General features: G+C 43.7%; 2 protein-coding genes across 3 annotated transcripts in view; one reads left to right on the forward strand and one right to left on the reverse strand.

Annotated features, from left to right (window-relative positions):
* LOC126543625 (rab3 GTPase-activating protein non-catalytic subunit-like) overlaps positions 1–3736 on the forward strand; it is a 45977-nt gene extending 42241 nt beyond the window's left edge. For both annotated transcript variants that reach the window (XM_055077788.2, XM_055077789.2), the window contains exon 26: positions 1418–3736. In XM_055077788.2, the coding sequence (XP_054933763.1) occupies positions 1418–1570 (153 nt within the window). In that variant the 3' untranslated portion in view covers positions 1571–3736. The remainder of the gene's footprint in view (positions 1–1417) is intronic.
* Positions 3408–27985, reverse strand: part of IleRS-m (Isoleucyl-tRNA synthetase, mitochondrial) — a 33486-nt gene continuing 8908 nt past the window's right edge. Inside the window, exons 7-24 of the mRNA XM_050192090.3 lie at positions 27205–27266; positions 24909–24999; positions 21757–21872; positions 20390–20565; positions 19000–19239; positions 15732–15886; positions 14700–14802; positions 13405–13498; positions 12724–12829; positions 11086–11188; positions 10215–10343; positions 9413–9544; positions 7799–7905; positions 7248–7396; positions 6276–6472; positions 5593–5725; positions 4247–4414; positions 3408–3520 (exon numbers count right to left, since the gene is read on the reverse strand). Coding sequence (XP_050048047.1) covers positions 3483–3520; positions 4247–4414; positions 5593–5725; positions 6276–6472; positions 7248–7396; positions 7799–7905; positions 9413–9544; positions 10215–10343; positions 11086–11188; positions 12724–12829; positions 13405–13498; positions 14700–14802; positions 15732–15886; positions 19000–19239; positions 20390–20565; positions 21757–21872; positions 24909–24999; positions 27205–27266 — 2299 coding nt within the window. The 3' untranslated portion in view covers positions 3408–3482. The remainder of the gene's footprint in view (positions 3521–4246; positions 4415–5592; positions 5726–6275; positions 6473–7247; positions 7397–7798; positions 7906–9412; positions 9545–10214; positions 10344–11085; positions 11189–12723; positions 12830–13404; positions 13499–14699; positions 14803–15731; positions 15887–18999; positions 19240–20389; positions 20566–21756; positions 21873–24908; positions 25000–27204; positions 27267–27985) is intronic.

Genomic DNA, 27985 nt, shown 5'->3' on the forward strand with positions numbered 1-27985 from the left:
GAGAACAGCGCAGTTGGGACGCAGGAATAACAGGACTGGCATGAAGTTTGAAGGGTCACGACGTCTGGCGCATTTCGTTCCTTGAACTCAAGATCCTTTTTTTGGCTGTTCATTGCTTGACAGTAGCTGCACTTGGCGCCACGTGTGAAACGACAAGTGACAAAGAAATTATGTGCCAGCAACAGAACTTGAACCAAGATTAGCACTGCAGAGGCCACGCACAATGACCACTGGTCGGTACGTTTGAGAAAGGAAAGAAATAGGAAATTTATTTATGAATAGGCTGTGCGGTTGGGCTCTTTCAATCTGGAACGGAGCACCGAGGTGTCATCGCAAAGTACGATAATGGCTGCATGCATGCAATGGCCATCTGTCTTCACAAAACAATGTAACACTGCAGCTTTAGCTGTTGTACTGAAGCTTATGACACTTACCGCAAGTAATTGGAACTAAAAGACGATTTGTCTGCCAAGCTACATCTTTATTTTAGTCTTGATTTCTCGTGGTTGGCCAGCTGCTGTATTTGCACGAATCGTAATGCACACTTTTTTTCAGAGAAAATAGGTCCGGAAATTGCCTGCACGTTGCAGTCGGGTACAAAAGCAAAACCATAACCACAACAGGCTACCATCAGAGCCGTCAGACGCAGTGTCATCGCTATCATGAGACGGCAACAGAGCACATTTTCGTGAAGGTTCTGTGGATTAATTTTGCACTCTACAGTCAGTCACTCTCAGATATACTATCACTTTCACAAGATTTCGCATGATTCTGCACTCTATGCGTTAGCTTACACAGCCGCCAATGTTTCTGGTGTTGTACCAAACTCGCTGTTTGCACGCATTCCAGAAACGCTCTCAGCCGCAGACTTCGTCAAGTTTGATTCGGAGGCATGTAAAATCTTGTGAAAATGATATAGTAGTACATCTCTAAATGTTATGGCTCAACAGGTACCATACCCCTGTGTGCTCGGTATCTGTAGCCAAGAAAGCATAAATGGCAACATTGTGCCGCTTTGATTATGGAAGTTCATTTAAGAAAAGGTTTCCCTTCATGAAGGTCAGTTCTGCAGGCCTCGCTCTCTGCAAACATGGGGGCCTGCTATATTTGTCTTTTATACATCGGGCGCATGTTACATTCAAGTGCACTTTCATTTTTTTGCTTTAAACCCGCAAAAGTCGGGCACGTTAGAATCGTGTTAATACGGTATGTCTTCAATTTATACCACGATTCATTTTGGCTAGACACACACCCATCATTCTTTGGAGCTCAATTCATGTGCCTTGCAAATAACAAGACCTAATGCTATTGCCAAACTGGAATGAGTGCACAAATTGGACTATCATTATACATGTGCATCATTACCAGTTTCTTGCAATTTCTCAATTGAGCTCCCTATTTTTTTGTTTATTTTCAGGACCTCAGCAACCTTCGTTGCTGCAATCCGCCAACAATGCAAACAATGAACCTCCTTCAGAACATAGTCAACATGCTTCCGGAAGATCACTCGGAACACCGACTGGCATTATCCTTGTTAGATGTCCTGGAATCCCTACCCAAGCCTTCTTAGCCACAAGCCAACGTTGTGTAGGCAACGTTCATGTGATATCAGTTCAGGGTCTGCGGTGACAGCTGTGACTGACTCAACGTTCAGCTGGTTCCTTGATGAAACCAACGTTTAGCTGTGGCACTGCGTCTAACTTGATGATGGCTGACAGGCCCCATAGTGAAGACATGGTGCGTGTTTGACCGGTGAACTTCCGACAGATGAATTTTCCACCTGATTAATTTTTGACAGGTGGACCTCTTAACAGGTGGATTTTGTGTTGTGTCCTTTGACACTGATTGTCTGCAAGCGATGCACGTTCGTTGAACCGTTTTTAATTTTCTGCGCACGTGAAGGCACCACCGTAGTTGCAAGTCATAGAAGGCTTTAGTCTCAGAAGATTATTTGTTTATCGTCTACGTCGTTTCAGAAGCTATGTTGTGTTAACAGTCTTGTTTTAAAATGCTGGGCCACATGTATAAACAATGAAATTAATGACTGCAGCTCGTTTGCTGGCTTCTCTTAGTCTTTACTAAGCAGTGTCAGAATGCTAATCATTCTTTGTGATCACATCAGAAGTGGCTTTCTGCTGATCTTTAGTCTTGCCTAAGTGATGCCAGACCTGCTGCGTTCCTCATACCAGCTAACTTAGGGTGCTGATTGTCAGCCAATACTTCAGCACCTCATAACCTGTGTCAGCCGTCTAGATTGCGTGATGGTGACAATACTTACTTCTTCAGGTCAATCAGTGCTCTTGACAATGCTTGCGGTGATGTCAGGAATACTCCCTTTTAGCTGTCGGAGTACGGTGATACTTGTGTCCATAGCCGAGGTACTAAATCACGTACTCGTCGACACAGGGGCATGGTTAATGTTCTTAGGCCCAGTGATGTGTAAGCTGCTAGTCTGTCGAATCCTTAGCTTTGTCATGTTGATAGGACAACTAAGGGTGATTTTAACATGTCATAGTGCTATGTCATGGCATCGGAGCTTGAAGTCTCATTGTGTATATGAAACAGCAACTCCTCTTAGCACGCTTTAAGCACTGATACAGAAGTATTGATGTGCAACTCTGAAAAGCTGGCAAAGGAAGTAAATATACAACAAATATGCACAGATTATGCACCACATAACATTGCCAATGCCAGAGATGCTGTTCTCATGGTAACAGGGTGCCCTTTTCGCTGAGTTCCCTTACTGCTAGAGTCGTCGTGGAATTTTAAAGTTTTGCTGACAAAAACTGCATTGTGGTTGCAGTTTCCTTGGCATTGATGAAACGATTGTCAGCTCCTGTACTTGTGTTTGATCAATTCCTCTAAATTTCCCAATTGTTGTTGGCCTGTCAACAGCAAGTCTGAGACCTAGCAGTCCTGTACGCCAATGGCAGTGCAAGGGATTCTAAGCAAGAGATTCTACATTCTAAGCTTGTTTATTTTCACCGTATTCTACGTCAAAATTGGCTGTAAAAAAAAAAGAACGAAAGCAAGACTGGAAGAATTAACTTTTGCAGACGTTTAGACAGTATGTCTGTTTCAAAGTGTAAAAGGTGGTTTGCAGATGTGCAGTCTTAGTCAGAAGTTTAGTAGCCTCCTCATACAAGAAAAAATCTTCATCCAAGCGCTCTCGTGGGAGCTTGGGGCTTTGGATTGGCTAAAGCTCTGCAGTTAGACAGTGGCTTCAAACTATTTTAACAGACTATAACAGTATCTTATGGCCATAAATTCAGCATATTTACTGTGTCATCTCACTGTACATAATTTTAAATGGCCAGAATTTACAGCAGCAGCAGTATTTGTGCTGCATTGCATAAACAGTTGAAGTGAGCTTACTTTTAGCTAAGAGCGTACAACAATACGAGACAGCAAGGAAACAAAACATTTATTTCATTACATACTGAGATTGCTTGTAATTACAGAGCCTAGGGCAACTTCTTCCTCTATGTCCGTGATTTTGTCTGGACTTTGTCTTCTTGTTCTGTAAAGAAAATAAATGTACAAAGGGGTTTCTGAATTAGCCACTTTTCGCGCTCAAGTCAAGTTGAAAGGGTTGAATATGCACTATTTTCCTTATTTGTTTGTCAATGACAGTTGCATGCACTTCTTGCAGAGACATTTGTCGCCTATTGTAGTGTCGAACCTCAACATAGCGCATTATCGAATGTCACAAAATAAATCTTTGTTCCTTTTTTTTCCCACTGAAATCTGCATGCATGCATATAAAGAATATTAATTCTCACGAAGGTGCTAGATGCAACTTCATTGTAACATTGTTTGACTGTACAGTATGTAAATTGGAACACCAGGCCCGTATATGTAAATATTTGGCTTTTTCTCAGATATTGCATTGCATAAACTTTTAATGCTGACTGTGCGGAGCCGCTTCCAAGACACTCGGGTAATGGGAAGATCTGTTTGGTTCTACAGTCACGTCTCATAAAATCAGTGTGTTATCGCAAACGACTGTTGTCAGTGGTGGCGCTTCAGCTTTGGAAGCCCTGAACAAACGACCACATGTATTCCACGAAAAGTTCACAGGACACAACTTGCTAAAGAAAAAGTTGAATTCGCACAAAGCCTGAGCAGATAGCCTCAGATTCAAAATTTAGATCTATAGTAGTTATTGCGACTTACACAGTGATCCATTAAATTGAACGCCCCATGCTTAAATGGAGCGGGAATTCACACTCAGAAATTCACTTGCCTGCTGTAACAGCATCGTCCGTGTGAACACCCCATTTGAAGTTCAATCTCTGGTAAACAGCCTCACACCTGGTGCACAGGCGGCCCTCTTCACTGGAGATGTTGCGTCGACACCGCTCACAGGCAGCCATCTTTGTGGGCTCAAGCACAACCAACATCTTTTCATCCGCTGCGAAAAGCGTACAAAAATAACTTATGCAGATCCCCGTGCACTGTGCGAATAGGTGTTATATAAAGCATTTTGGTAGAGCATCTGGCTTTCGTGCTGGGGTATCCAAGTTCAATTCCACCAACAGACACGCACTTCATTTTTTCTGTTGGAGAGGCCCACAACAACGAAAGACAAGAAGCTACCTGCCTTCAGCGAATACAGCAAAGTGGCTCGTATTTCTAAAGGGAAAACAAAAGAGTGAATCAATTCAGACTCTTTGGATTGCCCGTCTGGAGACTTTGCAACATTTTAATCGTGCCGAGTGATGACGTAATTGCGGAGAAAATTGCTACTGATGGTGTCGTGCAATCCTTCTGCAACTGAAGTCAACCGTAACAAAAGGAGTTAAGTAGCCGATCCGCCAGTCTCGGAGGTCATGCTGTGACAGGTGCAACTACCTTTGAGTCACATGGCCGCACAAAGAGGGCGCCACGGAGAGGTAGCCCTAGTGAGTTAATCTGTCGAAAAATCCAATGAGATAGGCCAAACTGTCCTTTCATTTATTTTGAAGTGCAGCATAATTAACTTTTCCTTCTCACTGCCTCACTGCAATTTACCTATGGTACATGTAATAACAGGCACTGGGACAGTACTCTTGAGTGATCATTTTTAGGGATATGAACCATTTCATTAGATTTTGGTACCAGATGCTTCGAAGTAAATGTCTGAAAGCATTCCTCGCACTCTGTGAAGAAAGTGAGCTTGGCACATTGCCAGAAATGCTATCGCACAGATACGCGTGCACGTCTGGTGCCGAGTCGCACAGGATTTCACAAAAGGGATTGTATCTCCAAAAGTGATTGCTCGATAATGCCATCACCGATCTCGCAATTCTTACACTGACTGTGTGAAGTCTGCCCTATTTTTCCCCGGGACTATCAGCACCATGGCTGGCCGGCTCCAGTAAACTGTAGCCGCGGCAGCTTCCCCTCCTCAGCCGGCTCCACACATCTTTTTCTCGCTTATAAAAGTTGTGCATTTGGTAAAAGGGGTACTTTTGACAGCTTGTGACACTAACGGAGCAGTTTAGCTTGACTTTAGGATCCATTTACATAATGCACTGGAATGGCCACTGACAATTGCAAACACAAACACATTGACATAGAATTGCCAACAAACACTTCCAATAGGCTGACCTGCATCCACAATCGCAGCCCTGTCAGAATCGACTTGTGCTATCAGCTCATCGTCTTGTTCAAAAGTGACCGAAGCCACTTGCAGCACATCAGTCAGCCCTGAGTGAACAGCTGAATCTTCTGGCTGGAGAACCTGCAATGAACAAGTCGCATCATATTCTCACGCTTTTTTTAACTATTTCTGTATTTAGGCCCAGAGTACCAATAGATAAATAGAAATGCACCTAACACCAGTCCCTTCTGCTTTAGAAGTTTGTAGCTACGACCGTGGCAACAACTGGCACGTGGCACTGAAGAGGCACTGTTTTTGCCGACACTCGTCTGCTATAGTAGTATATTGATACCTCCATACATTCCGGGCTTTAGCGGCGCAGACCAATGAATAATGACACGATGCTACTGCTAACTTGTTGGAATGTATGCTTCGCCATTACGGACTCTGTGTCGGCCACTACGGTCCTGTTTGGACGGAAGTTAAGCGCCGGTTCTCCAGAGTGCACGCTGCCGTCGGCTAGGCATGAACGGAGCAAAGCGGGCACTTCCCTGTAGTCCCCAGATTTCTCTATCCGAACTCACACATACACACACGCTTCGCGCAAAAGGCGGCGCAGCTTGACTAAACGGAAATACACCCACAGTCACGAGCTGCCGCAGCAGATCTTGGGTGTAGTAAAGGGACTGACCCTAAGGCTGGTGGCCAAAGGGCTGTCCCCACTGGCAGTGATGATCTTGATGTCGTGCAGCACTGGCCGAGACTTGGCAGCAGCTTTATTCACGACTTCTCTCAGCTTCGCAAGTGGCTTCTCCAACTGGGAAAACTCCAGGCGTTCCCAGTCATTCGGAGGTGTGTGCCACGTGCGCCGGAAAACACCGGTGTCGTCTGCTCGGAGGGCAGAAGAAAAACAGAAACACACATCGAAAATTAGCTGCCAGACAAGGAGCCGCCAGCATTTAAGAAGAGCTACCTAAATCTACTACACAAGGTAAGACACGATCCAGTAGATGACGCAAAATATTCAAAACAAATGGCGAAAAAATTTGCTCAGGAAGTTGCGGCATTGAGGATGGTCTTATAACTGCCTAGCAAGTGTCTTGAAAAGCACCTAACGCTTTACTTACAGAAACAATTAATAAATTAGCTGTGAACAAAATTATGAGGTTTTACATGCCAGAAGTACATAATGATTTGAGGCACACCCTAGTGGCAAACTCCAGAATACTAATTGTGACCACCTGTGTTTGTTTAATGTACATTTTAATGTAAGAGCACAAGCGTTTTCATTTTTCATCTCCATCAAAATGTGGCTGCTGCAGCAAAGATCAAACAGTTAGCTTTAAGAAGAAAAAAAATGCCGCTGTTGTTTGCAGAAGCTCTTCAATTAGAGAAGGCTACAGGAATGCATAAAAGATGGGATTTCTACCTTTTGCTGCAAGATCAGAGAAAGTGTATAAAGTGTAATCGGCTTTGGTGATGACCATGGCGCCCTGTGACATTCAACAGCTTGTATCGAATTCTCTTGACTAGCAACTCTATAATTCTGTAATGTCGCAGTGTACAGTACTGTAAATGCTGCCACAGTGTCTAGTTACTCTAGTACATTTTCTACGAAACCTTGCACAAGGGACCCGCTGACTGGATTTAAATAAGAACTTACACTTGCCAGGGTCTGCATGGTGGTAGAAAACCTCTTCCGCAAGGTGCGGAACTACAGGAGCGGTAAGCTTCACCAGCACGTCTAGCACATGGCTCAGAGCCGTCTGGCAGGACCTCCGACTCGCGGAGTCCTCCACGTCGCAGTAGAGCCTGTGAAGGCACAAGACGCCATAGAGAAACCAGAGTGCAGTAACAAACGTCATAAGCAATGAGGAAGTGACTATTTTCATCAGCATACATTTACAGCCTTCATTATGGCTTGTTGGTGGGCTATTAGTTGGCTCTGAATAGTGTTGAAATGTTGCAACGCAAATAGACGTAGGAAAAAAAATCAACCACACAACACGTGGGCATTTGTGTGCACTTGATTTTGCATAAATTTGAACATTGCATGTAGTCAGCTTAGTGGCATTATATGCACAAACTTGTTCCCATCTTCCAAAGACTGTAAGTGGATGGAAGGGTTATGCATTACACACATGTCCGACGAATAAGTTAATCTCCCCAATTTACCCTCCTGACTAGTATCGACGTATAGTGACCAATGCTCACCTGTCCTTCACAGCTTGGAAGTAGAAAGACGATGCTTCATTCACAACAAAGTTTAGCACAGCAGAACAGGCATGGTTGTACCTCATTTCATCGTACAGGGACATAACCTGACAAAAAGAAAAGATCAATGTTTGCATTGGGGATTGCACACACTTTATCTTGAGCAGCAATGAACAGAGCCATTTATAGACACCATCAGCTACATTTAACTGCAACAAATGCATACCTATATCCGTTGGAAATTATAAAACAGTAATAATTTTGCATATCAATGCACTGAGAAAGTTTAGCATTTTATTGTGATGACTGTTCACAATAAAACCGGGTTTCCCTTTTTCTTTTGTGATTGTAACCTGAATCAACTGAATGTTGCTTAAATAGGAAAACCAGGTCGCATGACTCTCCCAACTAAACTGGCTGGCTCTCTTGTGCTCAGATTTCACACACAAACATATTTCACAGTGTCTGCAGCTTAATATGTATGCACGTAGCAGTGACGGTGAACAATACAGCAGCAAATCTGTGAATGATGAAACTAACTTTTATTGGGCAAACTTGTGCCCATAAAAGCAAGTTACGCTCAAAGCACAGCAATAATGGCGAACACGTTCTGCCAGTCAAGCGCGTCGCCTTTTATACATGAGTCATGGAAGGTTCCAGAGTAATTGCTGGTGCCCACGTGTCTTACAGAAAGTTCCACACAATTCGCGTCACACATGAAAGCAGTTTACACAAGCTTCGGTGACAACAGACAGCAGATAGAACCATTGGCAACATTCAAGAACCTTCCGATACATGCAGGCGCATCCCGCACTGAGCAATAACATTTGTTCGACGGTGAAAACGGTCACCCAAAAAAGATAACATGTGTCAATACTGTGTTTATATTAATTACTTGCCTGCTTCATCCAGAATAGTTCAAAAGTATGTGTCATCTGCTGCAACAGTGGTTACATGGTGGCTATATAGCGGTTACACACCAGAGGAAAATAAATGTTCCATCTTGCAGGAACGGCACAGTGGTGTCATCTCTTACTGTAATGCCGGAACATGGTGTCACTGTTCTTTTGCAGCGAAATCGACATTTGTCTGATTTCATCACATATGGCTGGTACTTCTGATCTATTCCGGGCAGAACAGGCAAGTAATGCACCCAACTGTGGTATTAGGTTGCGTGCACCGCAAGATGCCTTGCTGTGTGAAAATTGAGTATAAACAAGCCAGTGGCTTAGCCACAATGGTCATCTGCACCTAGTGTTCCTATTAACACAACATTTGGTATATTAGCACACAAATATCAAGCTGTTATACAGAACTCTACATTTGTGCAAAGATAATTGCTCAGAATAACGGAACGAACGCCAAGGGAAAGGAAACAGTTCAAACCAGAAGAGGATTTGAGAGAGCTTGAGACCAGAAAATTTGGAGGCATGTGATGCACTCAACTGGCACATTACAGGGGTAATCAAAGATCTAGGTGGTGATTAACCGGATTGCAACTAAGTGCTGGGCCTGGACATTTGCAGTAATACCAAAGAGTCGCGCCAATTTATATTCAGAGAGATAGTGACGCTGCATGAAAATGCAGCATGCTGAGCAAAAATCCAGTCTTACCCGATTGTGAAATCCGCCCAGAAGGTGAAGCATGAACCGGTCTAATGGCAGCATCTCTTCGTACGGCAACACGTGATGCAAGTGATCGAAGTCGGAGAGTGCTCCAAGGCAGAACCTGAGCGTACCTCGGAGCTGCAACAATGGATAAACCATGTTAAATATCTGCAAGGTTAACTCGTCATCTAAAGAGATTTGCCATAGCACTAACCAAGCACACTGGAGAAGTGAAAACGGCAAGCTTTCGGTCAGGTTTCAATGCTAGAGGGGGCCACATGACACAAATCTTCTGTGGACTCCCTGCTGCAGCACAGATGCACGATGTAAAGCTCCAAGGATGAATGCAGTTGTTCTTGTGCTGACACCAATAATGGGTTGCTTTGATACAAGATTTGAATGTCTCTTTTCACCTCTTTTGACGAACAAGCGGAAATACGAGAACTACGAAAATATGGTATGCGGACGAGTACAACCACGGCCGCCGATTAAAAAAAAAAAAGAACTGTGCAGCCTGCCATGTCAGGCGGGCTGCAATGGGAGCGAACATGACAGCCGTAGTTGCAGTCTTGGCCACTTTGCTCGTCCGAACGGCGCTAGCCATTGGGGATGGGATGTGTCAGCTTCTACGGGCGACGGCGTTCCAAGCGCGCTTCTGCCGCATTTTTATGCCGATCCCAGACAACACTCCCATACTGGTAGCGCCATGGCTGATGACACCGTTTTCAATGCATGTGGCAGGCCGCACCTATTTTTTTTTTTTTATCCAGCGGCTATGGAACAATAATTTCTGAAATTTTATTCAGACCTTTGCAACGTTTTCTTGGCACTCTACCAGGACGTGCTTGGCAACAGGAACATTTTCATGGTTACTAGTGTGGGCGGCAACCCACCACCGAAGCACGTCAACTCCAAAGGCGGGGTCCTTCTTGAGGTCCTGAAGACGGGTAAAAGCAAAGGCAGTGTAAGTGGAAAGAAACAGGTATTCTTAAATGGCTCATTGAATTAATAAGTAATCAGTTCTTTACACATAACTCCACCGAGCTAGCGCACTGCAATCACAAACGTGACGCTAAACTACTACTATATTCCTCATGTTTCTATTTGTTTCATTTGCAGAGGAATTGAAGGAACTTTGCCTAAACAATGATAAGTCAAGTAGTGAAGCAAAAGTCCAGGAAATTTCTGGCGAGGGTATCTTCAATGATATGATTGGTGCCCCCCGCCCCCCTCCTTGCAATAAAAAATATTTTTTTTCCTTTCTTTATCCCTCCTGCAGAGAGTAACACATGAGCCCTCGCAATGGTTCAACAGTACGTCTACTTTAAACTGTGCAGTTTTCATGGCTACTCGGCTAATAGCAAGTTAGCTCTATTCTATCACGAACTGGCCATCTAATTCTAGAAATCAATCTTTTCCATTATATATTCATTAACATCACTTCTCTGTACCACTTATCACTGAATTAATCTAGCCCTATCACTTTCCATTTTGACTTATGTTGCTATTGGTGCTATTTTCTCTAAGTCTAGCTTCGCTGCCTTATTGTGCTGTGCATCACTACATGGATGGAGGTGGATTATATGCTTCAGCTCAAAACCTAGCCAGAAAAGTGCCAACGTTTATTAGCAGGTCACTAGACAGGTTATTGAAATAATAAGCAAAGCCAAAACACTCACTTTTCCACCCTTTGTTATCGTCTCGGGGTCAATGACGTTGCCCAGCGACTTGGACATCTTGCGACCCTCAGCGTCCAGAGTGAAGCCATGCATGTACAGCTTCCTGGCGAGTCACCGGAAAATTATTTTAAAAACAAAATGGACTAAAGGAGTGAGAATTCTTCTGTAGTATTTCATACACAAGGTCAATGTGCCGCTTTAAATGGAGCATTGCTTCCGACACAGTTGCTTGGCACAAGGTCATCCACAGTACTGCTCTCAAGCAGTTTCGCAGCAGCTGCCTAGCATTTAGACATCCATAACTGGCTTGCAAGGTGTGACATGGATTTCGCAATACACATATCCCAAAACTGCTTCCAGCTGGGGGTATCAATGGGTGACCTACCTTATTCGTGTTATACATTCTCACATTTTGTCACCATGTTTCTTACGAAGCATGAAGCCTTACAACACCTGGTGAGCTATCATAGAGACAGGGCAGTGATGCATGTGGAAAAGAGGCTTGTCAGTTTAACCTCTCCGTACATCTTACATACACGTGTGCATTCGTGTATGTAAGATGTGTGTGTGTGTGTGTGTGGGATATAAGGTGGCACTATACACTACACACCCACTATACATAATATTTTTGCTACGCCACTGCAACAGGGGCAACTTCTTTTACAAAAGTGAGTTCAGTTATAGCTCACAAAAGGCTGTGATAGGCACGTTTTTTCTGCTGGTTGCCCCATCCTCAGCCCCTTTGGTCTGAAAATATGTCGCTGCAAAATTACTTGCACATCGCTTAGACCCCATTTTCAAAAAGTTTATGTTGGCTCTAGTATATGGGACTATTCTTGCCCAGTGTAGGACCAATGTCAGCCACTATTGGATCTATGTTGCCTCAACTTTACGTGCTGCAACAGACGTCCACACCTCCTTTTGATGGGGGCGAAAGGCAAAAATGCTTGTTTACCGTGCATTGGGTGCATGTTAAGGAGCCCAAGGTGACTGAAGTTAATCCAGCAGAATCCCCCATCACAACGTGCCTCATAATCAGATCACACTTTTAGCACATAAAACCCAATAATTCTAAATCTTAATGTTCCACAGCACAGTGTGAGGCCATAAAGCATGGAGCTCTAAGCCTTTTCAGTTTCAGGATGTTCACTAGCTTTCAAAGAGATTGAAGGAAGCCCCTGCGTTCTTGCCCCTAGGTTATGCACGCGACAAACGGCACCAATGCATGAAGCTCCAAAGCATGACCACGCGCAACCGATCAAACTAGCTCCACAAGATTCACTACACAGAAGCAAAAATTAATACTACAGGTTATAGTATAAAAACTGCATCCTTTTCCTTCACAAAAGAACGCACAGGAAGCTTGGCAAACAGGGCTGAATCAAGGTCAGTTCGTATTTCCGGATGGCAATTTCAGCACAAGCAACACTGATATCGCCTGCTCTGAGGCTTAAGCTTTGCGATGCAAAGCACCACGTCCACTAGCTGACCAAATCCGAAAGGCATGGAACAAGGGATGAATTTCTGTGCTCACTATAACACACTAAAGAGTAACTACCCACATCTGCATAGAGGTACATTCACGTCTTGCCCATACAAAACTAGGTGTCTCACACAGTGTCCCACAGATGTGATTACCTGTAAGGTGCTTTGCCCGTAAGTGCGACACTCGTGAGTAGTGAAGACTGGAACCAACCTCGAACCTGGTCGAGGCCTTCCAGGTAGACGTCTGCTTGGCAAGGTTCTGAAAGAACAAGTGCGTATGCAATAAGGGAAAGGAATTCATTTATACGCATACATACCACATCACTCTTAAGGTGTGCATGGGAGCAGTCGTCCTTACAAGCTCATTTCAATGAGTCAGGCTAACCAAAGGTGACCTCGTCACTGCTTTTTCTGTGGCAGTAAGAATGCAGTGGGTTGAGGAAAAGTTATAAAACATAATTTGAGAATGTAGACACGTGTAAACAATAGAAAACGTATTTATGAGCACATAAGCTGTCCTTGCATGTTACTTGCATCTCCCTAATTACAACAATCAGGAAAAAAAAGAAAAGAAAGAGACTGAACTAATAATTGTATACAACAATGCCTAAAAGTACTCCCACATTATTTTCATGCAAAGCAACGTAGCTTAGTATGCTTAGTTATCACTGCATCCACTGCTGCTCTCTGTTGAAGCATGGCATGACTTTACGGCAATGCTTTTGTTGCCGTGAAGACACTAAGTTTTTGCAGAACATAATGCCAGCTTGCGGGAGACAGCTTTTTCTGCCATTAGAAAGTCGAAACAACTTCAATATGTTTATTTTTTCTTACCTGGAAGAACCATCTTCCAGCTGAGCCCACTGTCTAACCAGATGTCCATAATGTCTCGGCCTCGTGTTAAAGCCACATTCTTACCAACTCCAAACTGATGAAAAACAGTAAAACAACAAAAGAACATCAGCAACATTCAAAAAATGAATTAATGTGAGCTATACAGCAAAAGTGGCAGTCAGCAAATGGTTAAGAGTTCCCATTTTAAGCGACACAATATCACTACTACAGTGCACTGTTTCAGATCGACCCTCATAATTTAAAGTCGCATCAGGATTTTCTTTTCTGGGGACTTCCCATACGTTATGTCATTTGTCTTAATTCAAGACTTTGTCCTCAGCTTTCCTCCCTTCCACTCCCTTGCACCATAAAACCCCAGAGATCATCATCATGATCTTCTTCTTCAACTTGCTGCACTACCATTTGCGATTAACATCCAATGGAAACTTGGCCATTGATGTTGATGTTCCCACAAAAGGTTTCCAGGTGCTTATTTTGTCTGCGGACCAACTTTTGGAAAACTTTTCTGCTCACAACGGCTATGTTCCAATACAAGTTTCATAAATCAATCAGACAAGTCCATTCTGTCTTCTAAAGCCACTATGCCTAGCACAGGGGTGGCCAAACTGCAACTTTCGAGTCGGAGCTTTTTTTTTTTTTTTGAGGGGGGGGGGGTTTACTGGTATCTCACAGCTGACTACTTGGCGAGACAAGTTACTGTCTGCTTCTGACCTAAATGTATGCAATTTACTGTACTAGCTTTTGCTGAATTAGGCAATTTTTGCAAGCACATTTATTTGTCGCTCTCGGATATTAGGCCATTGCTTTTAATTGAGAAGAAGGTGAGATAGTCGGGAGAAAGCCAATGGCACTAAGGTTTGTTTGAAATTACTATGTTTTGCTGTGGCTTGTGAACAATGTGGTGAACTCCTTTGAAGCGCCATGATTATGCCTGCCCGCCCACTCCTTCACTAACACATGATTGCTAAAGATTGGCAGGACAGCATCTAATCACTAAAGGCAATTAAATTAGCTTATCAAATAAGCTCTTCATGTACAACTATGAGCAAATGAAACACAAACAAAAAAAGGCATAAAGTAGAACACCTCCATAATACCTTCAGAGTGCTATTTTTATTTTGCATGGTTACCACCGAAGATGGTATAGGCCCTGAACTAAGGTGCCTAAGCCAACATCATGTAAGTTGGTGAAAACAGAATCAATAGAATGTGATGATGTTTCAAATAACCACAATACTACATCAAAAGAAGGGGCAAAGGGCAGCACTCCAGACCTGTTTGCGCACTTCATCAGGCAAAAGCTCCTTGTCAGTGGCTGTCCACCACACGTCCGGTCCTCTTGCATTCATAAGATTGCAGACGTGTCTGATGAATTCTCTGCAATTTGATTTTCAACATGAAACAGGTGCACAATGTAAGCGCAGAGCATATGCTCTGCTACTGCATAGAAGTTGCACACTTGAACGAGGTACCTCTATCATATGACAAGTTGATGACTAAATCCAGTGTGAAATGACATGCTCATACAGACACCAATGCTGTGTTAAAGTTGTGTGTAATTATGTATGCATCTAGAGTAGCTCACAATGGCCTGAAGCAGCAAAAGAACCAAGTAAAACAAGTCGTGAGGTAAACGCTAAAGGCTTGAAAGAAAAGTCGTGGTGGCACAAGAAATAGTACTAAGTCATACAAAAGAAATAATCTGTGGCTTTGTATAGGTCAAACGCCTGAAATACGTTATGCTTTATCTTGGAAACTCTGCAATATGTAGGACTGGCATATGTAAATGCATGAGAACACCAGCCGCAGTAAAAGATAAATGGCCAAAGGAATAAAAATTGGAAGCGTAAAGAATGAAGAATGGAAAGATATTCGGGTCCTGTGTAGAAAAGTAAAAACATGCAGACAATGACTAATGTAAAATACTACAGCCTAAAGGACAAGGAGTGAAAAGCTAAATAAAAAGCTAAAGGGCTGGAATACAAAGATACTAAAGGCCATTTAGGCTACCACATGGGATGTTGGTAAAAACAATGGCCGAAGTAAGAACGAAAAAGACTAAACGAGTAAAAGCTGAAAGATGCTGCAGTAAACGCTTCTTGCACAGGAGCATAACCATCCTTTAGTTTTCTAGTTTGTGGCCTTTTAAAGACTTCTTTAGCCTTTTAGTTTTTATTGCCATCAGCATCCGGTATTATTCCACTGTGCTATGATCATCGCCATGCTATGATCATATTATAATGACAGGCGCCAACCAGGCAATGTGTCCATTGCCTGTCAAACTAGCAAATAAAACTTGCAATCACCTTGAAGTGAGTGACTTTTCATCCTGAAAAACCACCGGTATTGGGACACCCCAGTACCGTTGCCTGGAGATGCACCAGTGGGGTCGCTGTGCCAATTGGTTCTCAAACATGGTGCGCGCTGATTCCGGCAAAATCTGCACTCGTTTGAGGCAGTCCTGTTGAGATGAGGACAGAAAAAAAATAAACAATGCAAAAAAAGTAAAGGAAATCATTAGAATAGTACTCATCACATAGTCGGAATGTTCAATAGTGTTAGCCGTATTCAAAGTGATTCAAAAGAGGAGCGGCAAAATTCTACATTTTAAAAAGCGGTTATTTACAGACTGTTTAAGTTGGTTATTGGTTGAGTTTGAGCTAAACTGCTTCTAATAAATAAATAATACCAAGAAACTCGCAGGACAGTTAGGAGTGTATAACGTGCATGTTCCAGCATAAGGTTGTGGAGCAGACCAGGCGTTTTCAATCCCAATCTCAAACTCGCCAAATTTCTTGGGAGTCTGAAGGTCCTGCTTCCTCCGTGACATTTCACTGTAAAGAAGGTTTTATAGCATTCTTGTTTAAATTACTATGCTCCTCTCCGAGGCTTGAGTGCTCGCTGGCTTTCTAAGCAAACACTGGCGGAGTCGAAGGTGGCATGACAGCAATGGGATGGTGATTCTGAAATGGTGACGATGGCATAACGACAACAGCATGACACGATGGCATGAGGACAAGGGGATGACTATGGGTTTATGACGACAATGACGTGACTACGATTGTATGACAGTATGACAAGAATCGGGTGACAAAACTAGAAAGACAATGATGGAATGACCCTGATGGCATTATGACAACATTATGACAATGAATGCGTGACAACAACTATATAATAAAGATGGCATGAACCACAATTGAATGACTACAGCTTGATTACAATGGAATGACGAATAAGCAATGAGGGCAGTATGAGAAGGACAACATGACAATGGGATGACAAGCGCATGGCGATGACTCTATATTGACAACAGTATGATGAAAATGGCATGACGGCAATGGCGTGACGAGAATCGAATGACAAAGCTGGAATGATTACGACTATTTGACCACCATAACAATGGCATGAGATGGCGTCACAACTACTGTATGACGACAACGGCATGAGGAGAATTGGATGACAAAGCAGGAACAATGGCGATGGAAAGACCACAACGGCATCACCATGACGTTGTGGCAACTGCATGACGAGACAATGATAAAGATGGCATGACAACAGCGCCATAATCACAATTGAATGATGACAGCATGATTACTATGAAATGATGAAGAAGGAAAAATGCTGATGGAATGGCAACGGGCGCTGTAGGTGGGTTTCACCACTTGCGATGCATGGAAGTTAACAGCATCTGGTAGTGTTCCAGGAAACCAGAAAATTAAGCTTTGCACCACGGTGACCGCAGTGGGGTCTCTCACTTGTGGAACCGAATGCGACATCGTGAGCGTTTCCACCCACAAAAGCAACTTCTTGGCATGCTGCCAAGGCCTGTACCTGCAAATGGCGTAAAACTGAGCGATATGGTGTCACGTGCGCTTATTTCTCACCTTTCTCGCTCACCCATCTGTCTGGATGGCACCAATAGCACAAAACTGAGCAGTGAGCTAAGAGACACAATGCCTTAAAAAATAATATAGGCAAACTGAAACAGCTACCGTATTTTGAAACATACAACCTGTTCCTGCAAATAATCTTCAAATAACCACTTAGGAGTTTCAGAAAATTGTGAAGCTTAACACTCTCGGAAATGAAGAATCAATCTATACTACCTTGCAGCATAGCTCCACGGCAGTGCATACTGCCTCGCAGTGTGGCTTCACAGAAATGCAGAGCGCACTGCCATGATGCCACACCATGAGGCAGAAGGGAGTGGTTTCAATGGTGTTTCAACATGCCACGGCCACAGCCGCAAGGGATGCTGGGAATGGCAGTTCCTAGTGGACTGAAAGGCAACTATAACTAGAAAAACGTGTATTTTTCTCGAATGTCCTTCTCTGTGACTAACCAGCTTAACCCTTGGTTAAAGCGACTAAGGTGCACAAAGGACAAATAACTGGGACAGACACATTTTTTTTTTTGTTTTTGCACCACAATAACGTTTGCGTTAAAGGTGCAAGGCTGTATGGGTAAGTTGTTTAGGAGAAGGTATAGAAAAGGGAGGACCTCCTCCCAAATACACTTCAATGATCACGACAGCCCAGTAATTCAACAGTGAAATCCGCAAAGCAGCAGACCTCTGCACTCAACTAAAGGTTACTATAAGCCTAAAAGCAAAAAAAAAAAAAGAACACAGATTACTTCTGGCGTAATGGCACTGCCAGGACAGGCGTACATGCGATCAGGGCATGGTGAGATTAATCCATTCATGTATGACCCATGTCCCCAATCCGTACTTTAAGCTTTTTTTATTTACAGTGCCAGTATTACATGTGAAAATATAGTAAACTATCTCTCGGTGTATTAGGGTAGAGGCTTGGGCGAGTTGGTCGTGGTTCATAATGGCGGAGTTTGCGTAGTGCATGAAAGTAGGAAAGGAAGGACAGAAAGACGTAAGGAGCGCTAACTGCCAACTGATCTCTATTTGCGGACGAGCATAATAAGTATGCGCAACAAACAGGAACACATACAGAAAAGGGGAAACACATAACCAGCACATCATTGATAAGTCAAATCACTTCACATGCCCACGATTGCCCTGCGCTTGGCCAGGTAAACCCGCTCAGGTAGTGACAGAGCAATGGAAAGGGTGCTTACGTAGCGGTCACCTATATTGTGAATGTACTCTGCTTCTATTATTTCTAAGGTTAAGTGGGACCTATGCCTTGCCAATGCCACGCACTGATGAAGGAGGGGGGTGCACTCGCGATCCCGGCAATTAATGCCAAGATGCCCCTACACCGTATTGTACATGTTGTTTCGGTGCTCGCGCAAACGGTCGTTGAGGCATCTGACAGTTTGGCCAACATAAGTCATGCCGCACTTCAGTGGAATCAATGAAACGACCCCTTCTACGTACAGGATGAAACCCGACTTGTGCTTGATGGCGCACGAAGAAAAGTGAGCACGTGACACTCTTTACTCGTCTCTGTTCTTCCTTTTCTACCTTCGTGCGCCATGCAAACTCCCCCGTTATCTCTCGGTGACCAAGTTTCTACTATGAGAAAAATACACGACACAACATTTTCTAGCAGGTTTTCGCTTTCCTAGGCATCTTATGTCTCGTAGTGGGTCCATTACCAGCGCACGCTGCCTCATGTCGTCGTCGAGGTTGATAAACCACTGGCGGGAAGACCTGACGATGACGGGCTGTTTGCTGCGCCAGTCGTAGGGATAACTGTGGGTGTAGCTGCCAGTTTGGATGACGTGATTAGCCAGCAGTTTTGTGACGGCCTCGGAGCCCTCGGTCAGCACCGGAAGACCGCGCAGCTCTGGCCTGCAGCTCGACGTGAAACGTCCCTCTTCGTCCACAAGACAGTCCTGGCAATATTGAGAAGGAAGGTAAGCAGAGAGAGTCTCATCACACACAGAAGAAATGCAGCTCAGAAGGATGAACTCTGTTATGCCCAAACACATTACCACATTAAGGGAAACTAGAAGAACTTGTTCACCTCTATTTCTGGCCATGGTAAGTACAATTGCACAAAAGAAAAATAACGGAATGTTATTTGACTTGTCAGTTAATTAGTACAGTAGTTAAATAATTCATAATTGGCTTGCTGAAAGACTTACAATTAGACACTTGTAGCCTTAGTAGCGCTTTTGATACGCTGGAGTGAGCGCTTGAATCACAATTCTTCACTCATGGTTAAATCACAGTTCTTCACTCATGCTTAAATCACAATTCTGAGCTATCAAAAATATAACATCTTGGGATGTTTTTTTTTTTTGCATGCTGTAGTGGAGGACTCCATATTAATTTTGACCACCTGGGATTGTTTAACGTACACATAAATCTAAGTGCACGAGCATTCTTGCAGTTCATCCTCGTTGAAATGCAACACTCTAGCTCATCCTTTCTGCCACAGGTGTCACGGGTACGTGATCTTTTTGGGTGAAGGCGGTCAAGGCGTCAATACGGTTTCATGAGATATGAGCATCAGACCTTTCATATACTATCTGACATATTATTCATTATGTGTTGAGCACTATGGGGCTAAAGGAGTGCTGATGCATGTTATTGAAGTTGTAGAAACTCTAATGCACATTTCTTGTATGTAAAAGGAAAGACACTTAGCAAGTGCTATAAAAGTTGGAATGCAACAGCTTTTAATCTGACACTGAAGTTTGTCTAAGAATGGCGAACCAGGCATCGTCGACATTACCATGATGTCATGACACTTAGCGAAAATTGCTGACGGCTTTGCTCGTTACAAAAGAATTAATGAGTACAAGACATTCTTTAGGCTGCACTCGCATAAGGCAGACACGGCAATCACAAGAAGTGAGCAAGTGCGTCATGATGTCATGATGCATCCACCACCTCCTGAGTACCAATATGAAAACTGGCTCACTAGAAGCTAGAAACTAGAAGCTTTGTTCTGCATGACTTAGCCATCGAAACAATCGCAAGCTATTGAAACAATCACAACTAAGGTAGCAGAGCGCTGTAGAAAACAGGCGACGATACCTCCATTGCTATACTGTGCTTCAGGGCATTCTGGTAATCTTCAAAGCCATGACTGGGAGCCGAATGGACCAGTCCCGTTCCTTTATCCATGGTTACAAAGTCTCCCGGCAAAAACCTCAGCTCCTTGTCAGGATAGAGGGGGTGTGCGTACGTGGCGTTCGACAACGTGTCACTTCCTGCGAATAAAACAGGCAGAGAAGGGACGCAAATACGAATCATTTATCACACTTGCAAAAAAAAGAAAGAAGAGAAGCCCTAGTTGCAACTTTTACCGGGTGCTGTACTCATAACTGTCATTTCAAGCTTCAGAAAAAGTAAGTTTCTTCCTCTCTCTCTTTTCTTTTTTTCAACCCAAACTTCTCTCACTCTCTCAGTCACTAGGACTGCACTGGAAGCACGTAAAGAATGCACTGGAGGCAATCAGTATGGAATTAATGCGGTTTCTAGTGGCTAAACAAATTTCAAAGAGTAGTTGAGAGAATACAGTGCAATTTATGCTCAATGGTATTCACAAAACCCAGAAATCTGAGTGCTGAACTGCGTGGGCATATTCTACATATACCTGGAATACACAATGCACCAGAGAGCCTGTCACTATTGACTGTTTACTATTATAAGTGCTACTATCACTGTAGGCAAACTACATATGGTTGATAGCATTAACATCGAATGCAATGCTTTCGCTGTGAGCAGTAGTGTAGCGGAGGGCTGTGAATAAATTGAGACTGCCTGAGGTTCTTCAATGTGCAGCTAATATAAACATGTGAGTGTATCTTTGCATCCAGCTTTTGTCATGATGCAATCGCTGATGTCGGGCGTGGAACCCACGACCTTGTGCTTGGCAGCAGAGCCCCTTCTAGTGCATTCTGGTCGACAAGAGCGCAACAAGATCTCCCCATCAGCACTACTGTTCCTGAATACGTGTTCTGGTCCACATCTATGATAGTAAGTCCCTGCTTCGCTAAAACTCTCTACAAACAAAACAGAGAACAATACCAGTAGAACACACAATGGTAGCAGTAGCTGAGAGCTGGCCACAACTATCAATATAAGAACGCCAATATGTACTTTACTTTAGCTGAAACCTATGAAGTAGCCACACTGCAATATATAACCTGTGAAATTCTAGAATCAAGATAAAGGCTCTTCCAAGTCTTAAATGACAGCAACAATGTCAACTCCCTACGATGAACTTTAACCCTCTGGACATGGGTGCCAAAATGTAACCCTCACAGAAGCACTGATGAAAGCATTTTTGACTGGCTGCCACTATGTATCAAAAATATCCATCTCCATAGGATCTTTTAACAAGTGTTTCACAAAAAAAAAATGTTGCCGAAATGTAAAACCATGGGAAAGTAAGTTACCTGTGAAAGTGGCTACAATCTCTAAATCTTCTTTGAGCTTTTGTTGAAGATGAGAGATCAGGTCCGAAGCCACGAGCAAGTGTCTCCGAGTGGTGCTCATTCGAACAATGCTATACCTGCGAGTTTTCAAATACTGCAGTCATTGGTAGACTCATACATACCATGACAAACACATTCTCAACCAACGGCCTTTCAGCTTTGCGATACAACTGTGCCAGTCAGACGCGCTCGTCTGTTTCTATCTGAGAAAATAAACACATTGCAGGAATGCCTGTGCTGGATCAAGTACAGATTGACGAGTTTTGCCTCCCTTTTCATAAGTGCAGCTATCGTCAAAAGAAACAAAGCCAGTACAAGCATCATGACAGCTGATGCAAGATGTGTGGTAAACCTCTTGTTACTGCACTCCTTCAATACTCTGGACAGAGTTGAACTCTCATCCAAATCTTTCAGATCTTCTAGCTTCAGAATTTAGACAAGACGCCGCCAGGACTGTCAAAACTCATGATACTAATGGCTTTGTTTATTTCGACAAAGGCTGTACCATGGGCTGTGCCTTTGTTCTCTCAACTTGCAACAAGAGCAACAAGACATAGCTCAGGCTCATGATACTACTGCAACACTCATGACACTAGCAGCTTTGTTTCTCTTGATAGAGTGTACTTTTACTGTCATTGTACTAGGCAATAAGAATGCGCTTTTGTAGCCCCTTAAGCACACCTGCCAACATGTAAACATTAAAATTTGTAAAAATCTGATGGGCACAACACCGGCAAAGAGGGAAAGGCAGGGAGGGGAAGGAATAGCATGCATTCCCTTTTAAAGCTTTCCCTGAGCACACACTTCTTGTGGGATATGTAAGCACTTTGTTAACCCTTTCAGCACCACTGGTGTACTGGTGTGTTTCTGCGTTTCTGTCCTGCCACGTTCGTTTAGAGCGCCGCTCTTAGGCTTAGGCGTTCCTGCGGTAAGTGTAATCATAACTGAGCAAACGAGAACAGCGAAAGATGAAAGAGCAAACGTGGAACGCAGCAGGGGATTAAAGATGCGAGGAGAAAAGCAGAGGAGGAGGGTATGGTGAAAGAGTGAGAAGAAAGGTGTAACGTGGTGACGATGGCTACAAGATGGCACCAGAGTAGTGCGCATCGTCTGGGAGGTCTGTTAGCGGCGGCTGTTGTGAATGGCACCCATGCGTCACCCACACGCTAGCTCTCGCGATCTTCAGATTAGTGAGGCAGTCGCGTCACACTTCTCTCCATTTGCAACGTGCTGTATGAGATGGATTGTCCATGCCATCACGAAATGAAAACACGTATAGAGCTGCACTCAAATTTTGCATTAGGGAGTATCGTAATTGTCAATGAACTTTTTACATTTCTTTTCATTTCTTTAGAACCAAAAATCATCGGTTGTATTCGTTTTATATTCAAGAGAAAAAAACGATGCTGAGGGTGTGTCATCTGCAAAAAAACCCTACACTGAAAGGGTTTAACAATGATCTGCCTTCAGACACATCACACCAGCAGCAGCAAACTTCTAACAGTGGAGACCGACAAGCAAACATCGTGTTTAGATCGCAGTGACTTTTTCAGCAACTCTGCTGTTGTCAATTTTACCTGCTTTAGGAAGTTGTCTATACAGTCGAACCCGACTATATCGAACCCGTTTACATCGAATTATTCCATATATCGAACAATTTCTGGACACGGTATAGTTACAATGAGTATATATAGCAAAAATTACGCTTACATCGAACAAAACTAGTAGCGACTCCCGATATATCGAACGTGAAGCGGCGGAAAGTGCCCCGGAAGTTGGCTTTCCCTCGCAGTGACGGGAAAACCCGGCGGCGCGGCTCCATCCAACCGCTCTCCCTACGTGACCGCGCTATCTTGGAGCCGCCGACACCCCCCTACAAAAAATGATCCTGGCAAGCCCGCCCGCAGCGCTTACTCAGACAGCCAATCAGAGGCTCTTGTGCCCTCGTCGTGCAAGATGGCGAAAGCAGCGAAAGCATAGTCTATGGCGAAAGTGCGAGTTGTCTCGCTGCTTATCTGGTTCATTGTGTGCGCCTTCTCCCGCAGTGTTGCCGTGATGAAGCGGCAGAATTCGCCTTTCGTCGTGAAGCTCGAAATCATAAATCGGGTCGAACGCGGTGACAAGTCGGATGTCCCGGCAACGTACAAGATTCCGAGGTGCACTCTCGGCACGATCTTGAAGGGGGAAATTAGGGCTAAAGCGGCCTAACTCGCGACCCAGTGCCCGTAGTTACGCCCGTGGCGCCCGACGTGTACGCACGGCCGTGTACGAGTGGTTCATCTAAAATAGCTTCAGCCGTACCGACTTCCGCGTGCTCGGTGATGACTGTAAATTCTGATTAATGCGACGAAGCCGTTGCCGTTGTTGCCGAAGTTTGGAGCGAGCTGTCAGAACTTCCGGAAGCTGTTGACGAAACAACGGTGGACGAGTTTGTGAGCGCAAATGATGGTGTCGCGACCACGGGAGAGCCCGGAAACGAAGACTACATTGCTGACATCGCGCCGAGCACAAGTGAAAATGGGCGCAACGAGGAAAGCAACGACCGTCTTTGGCCCACATCCTCCGAAGTGATTGGTGCGCTCGCACTAGTCCGGTGCTTCTGCGCGAATGCGGAATGTTGCGGCCTCAGCTGCTTCGACTCCTTAAACAAAGTGGAAAAGTGCGTGCCTCGCACGCAGCGAAATTGCCCAAGCAGAAGAAAATGCAGGACTATTTCGTGCGAAACTAAGCTAGTTTCATCAATAAAGTGATTTTATAAATGGTATGTGCTTTTATGACATCCAATTATTTAGCAGGCTTATATCGAATTATGCTCTATATCGAACTGATAGGCGTTTTTTGGCGAGTTCGATATAGCCGGGTTCGACTGTATAAACGTGCTTGAAATCAAGCACCCCGTCTGGCATCTTTTCATTGTCAGAAGACTTCTAACAGAAGGTCCAAAGACTGCCAAGAGAAAGTTTTCCAGGAATGGAAATTATTTTTCACAAAACCTGAAACAGCATTCATAATATCTTCGAATGAGCCCAAATCTATAAACTTTATGGAAAATTCTGGAGATTTGGCAGGTATGCTTAAGGCATTCATAGTAACGGAAAGGCAAGCCCACTCACTGATGTTTCGATGAGAAGCAGATGGCCTGGTTTGCTGGCAGGGTCCACGGTGTGGTTGTCCATATCAGTGCCAAAAGCTCAACGCCCTTTGCTGAAATGCGAGTCGATTGAAATCAAGAATGTGTGCATCACATCACAATTTCCGTGGCATAGTTAACAATCAAAGTGAAAAGGAACAAAAAGGTAGGGGAAGTGGAGTGCGGAGAGCAGACATAGACAAGTTGATTGATAAGTTGAACACAGCGCACTGCCTGATCCAAGTGGCTATACATCTTTCACTTTTCCACTTGGACATCAGCATTGCTGCCTCGTAAAGGCGACTTCAAAACCTCCTCAGCAACTTTCCTTTCTCAAGGGCAATGAATAAAGTTGCACTAGAAGCAGGCAACAAGTCTAGCTAATGTGATTGATTATTAGTGTGCCTTAGCGTCCAAAGCACAAATGTTTAAGAGCAGTGGTTCTCAAACATTTTTCTTGTTTTTATTGTTACTATTCATTTTATTTATTTTTTTAGTCAAACCAGCACCATGACAGTTGCTTTTTGATCACAGTGTGCAGCCCCATGATCACAGTGATCGTGGTGATAGCAAAAACTGATATCGCATCAATCACACTGCTGCTCAGCCTGATGGCCATGACCAGAAAAGTGCAAGCTGAGAGGGCAAGCAGCGAGAAGACGCACGTGTGGCAAGGTTACTTGGAAAAGAAGCCAAGGGAGGAGCAATGTCGCTCGTTTTAGCTTCTTCAGGGGGCTTGCACCCTATCACCCAATGTGAATTCCAGATGTCTAGGTGCTTCTAACGAGTGGCTAAGTGAATAAGCCTCTGTGGTGTTCACTACCCCTAGTTTCTTCACGACTTCCGCTGGAAGTCACTTTACCAGCACTTTAGCAGGTCACTTTATCACCATGTAATGCAAAAATACTAGTATGAAAAATAGCTTTAGGCTCCTCTGCAGCACTTTCTTAAACCTTTAACTGTTCTATTAGTTTGACAATTTCTATGCCCAAAGTGCTTACTTTTTTTTATACTACTGAATATTTTCCTTAGAAGAAGCAAGTTTTCGATGTTTAAAATAAAATCAAGCATAATCAAGTCAAATTAGCATAACAAAGTTTATTATTGCTCATGACAAAGGAGGCCAGTTACCTGCTGGTAATCAACAATAAAAAACAAAGCAAGGGCGCAGTTCAAAAAGTTTTATCATTATGACAGCAGCCCACCAGGGACGGCCAAGAACGGAAACCAAGCAGGCTTTGTGCGACTGTCATTCATGTCAATGCATTGCCAATGACACGCACTCGCAATAGTGTCTTCTGAGCAGTTTTCATCATCTCATGAGCTACTCATTACGAAGTCATCGCTATTGCTCTTGCTTCCAGAAACGAAGTTAACTTCCGTGTCTGAATCGTTATCGTCCAAAGAGCTGGAGGATAGCAAAAGGCTTATTTTCCATGGCAACGGACCAGTAAGACATGTCGCCTCCACCAGATGCCATATTTTTAAACACGAGTTGCCCCCAAAGAAATTTGAAATGGCGGTAGAGAAAGAAACTACCTGCCCAGTGCTGCCATCTGTGAAGCGACACACCAAGTAGCCTGCAAACAAGTGCATCTCGTTCAAAACGTTCAGAAGGAGATATTATCTCGAGTGTACCAGCTACGCTCATCCAAAACAGTTTTGGGATAGTTCAGCAAAGACAAGCTGTGTTCGTTCGAAATGGTTAAGGGGTTAATGCCGCGAAATGCAAGGCTTTGTGAGTGTTGCCCCACTTAATCATAATAATGTTCTAAATTAGTATTCGCATGCTCCCAACTGCTCCAATAATAATGTATGTATATGCTATAGACCCCGCCAAAATCAGGATTTGTCTGCTCGAATCTACTCTAAAATGAAACTTAGTCTGCTCAAAAATGACTTTGAGCATGGCAGGGATGAGAACCAGTGCTTAGATTTCCTTGCTATATATGCTGCCCTAATGTAGTTCAGAGCACAATGAGAATCAGCGGAAAGCATGCCAGCCACATTGAGATAGACATCACTGATTTAGTGACTAAAACCAGGATATCATACAAAACTATTCCAGTCAAAGTGGTCAAAACGGCTTTGAAATTTTGGCCTATCACGGAGGGCTAATGGTGGATTTTGAAAAAAACAGATTGAAATAGTAGTTTTATGTTATCCCGGCCTAAATGACTGATGGGTTGCTCCATTTCCTTCTTGACCCCCTCACTAACTAGATGAAAATGCATGCTTCTGGAAGAGCACTGTCAACGATGAATGCAATGTCCACTTACGCAAAACACTTCGCACAGCGTCCGGCACTTTGACTAGCGGGAAGGCAACATACACAGATTTGCTGAAAAATGTAAAAAAAATAAATTAAATAAATAAAGCACCCGGAAAAGCAGATTCAACATGGTTGCAAGGGGGAAGTCCATAATATTTATTGGTCTATTTATTTAACATGTCTCAAGGGTCCTGTGAGGGACATCACATGACAGGCGTGTACAGTCGCAGTAAATACAATAACATGAGAGTAAACACAAAAGTATGGTAGACTTCTGTTAATTCGATTCCCATTGATTTTATCTATGTTGAAGGTCCCGGCCAGGGCCCATGCATATCTACAGCGCCAAACCATCGTTATTTCGATCCTAAAATTGGCCTTTGCCAAATAGTTCGAACTTGACCTGTCAGCATGCATATGCCTGACCCCTATGGTGACCCCAATAGCAACCCCTCTATTAGCAAGGTATCTCTCAGCGAAGATCAAGGGACATTGAATGCGTTGCGTGCACATCTCTCATTGAAAACGCCTGTATTCAGCCCACCTTAGGAAGATTTGTTATGGTATGGGCATGTGGGTGGGGCAAGACACACAACGGATGGGTACAATGAGTTTCCTGTTAAATGGTAGCAAATGCGAAAGCTCATGATAAAGTTTTACTTCAGATATTCTGTGAGGAATGGCCAGAGCTGTAAGGGAAGATAAAGTTTCGACTTTAGGGTTGTGATACTAGAGTCTTAAGAATAATCAGTAATGATGAATCTAGTAACACTGTTCTGGACTGATCT

The sequence above is a fragment of the Dermacentor andersoni genome, chromosome 10 (genome assembly GCF_023375885.2).
Source record: "Dermacentor andersoni chromosome 10, qqDerAnde1_hic_scaffold, whole genome shotgun sequence".
Taxonomy (NCBI): Eukaryota; Metazoa; Arthropoda; class Arachnida; order Ixodida; family Ixodidae; genus Dermacentor; species Dermacentor andersoni.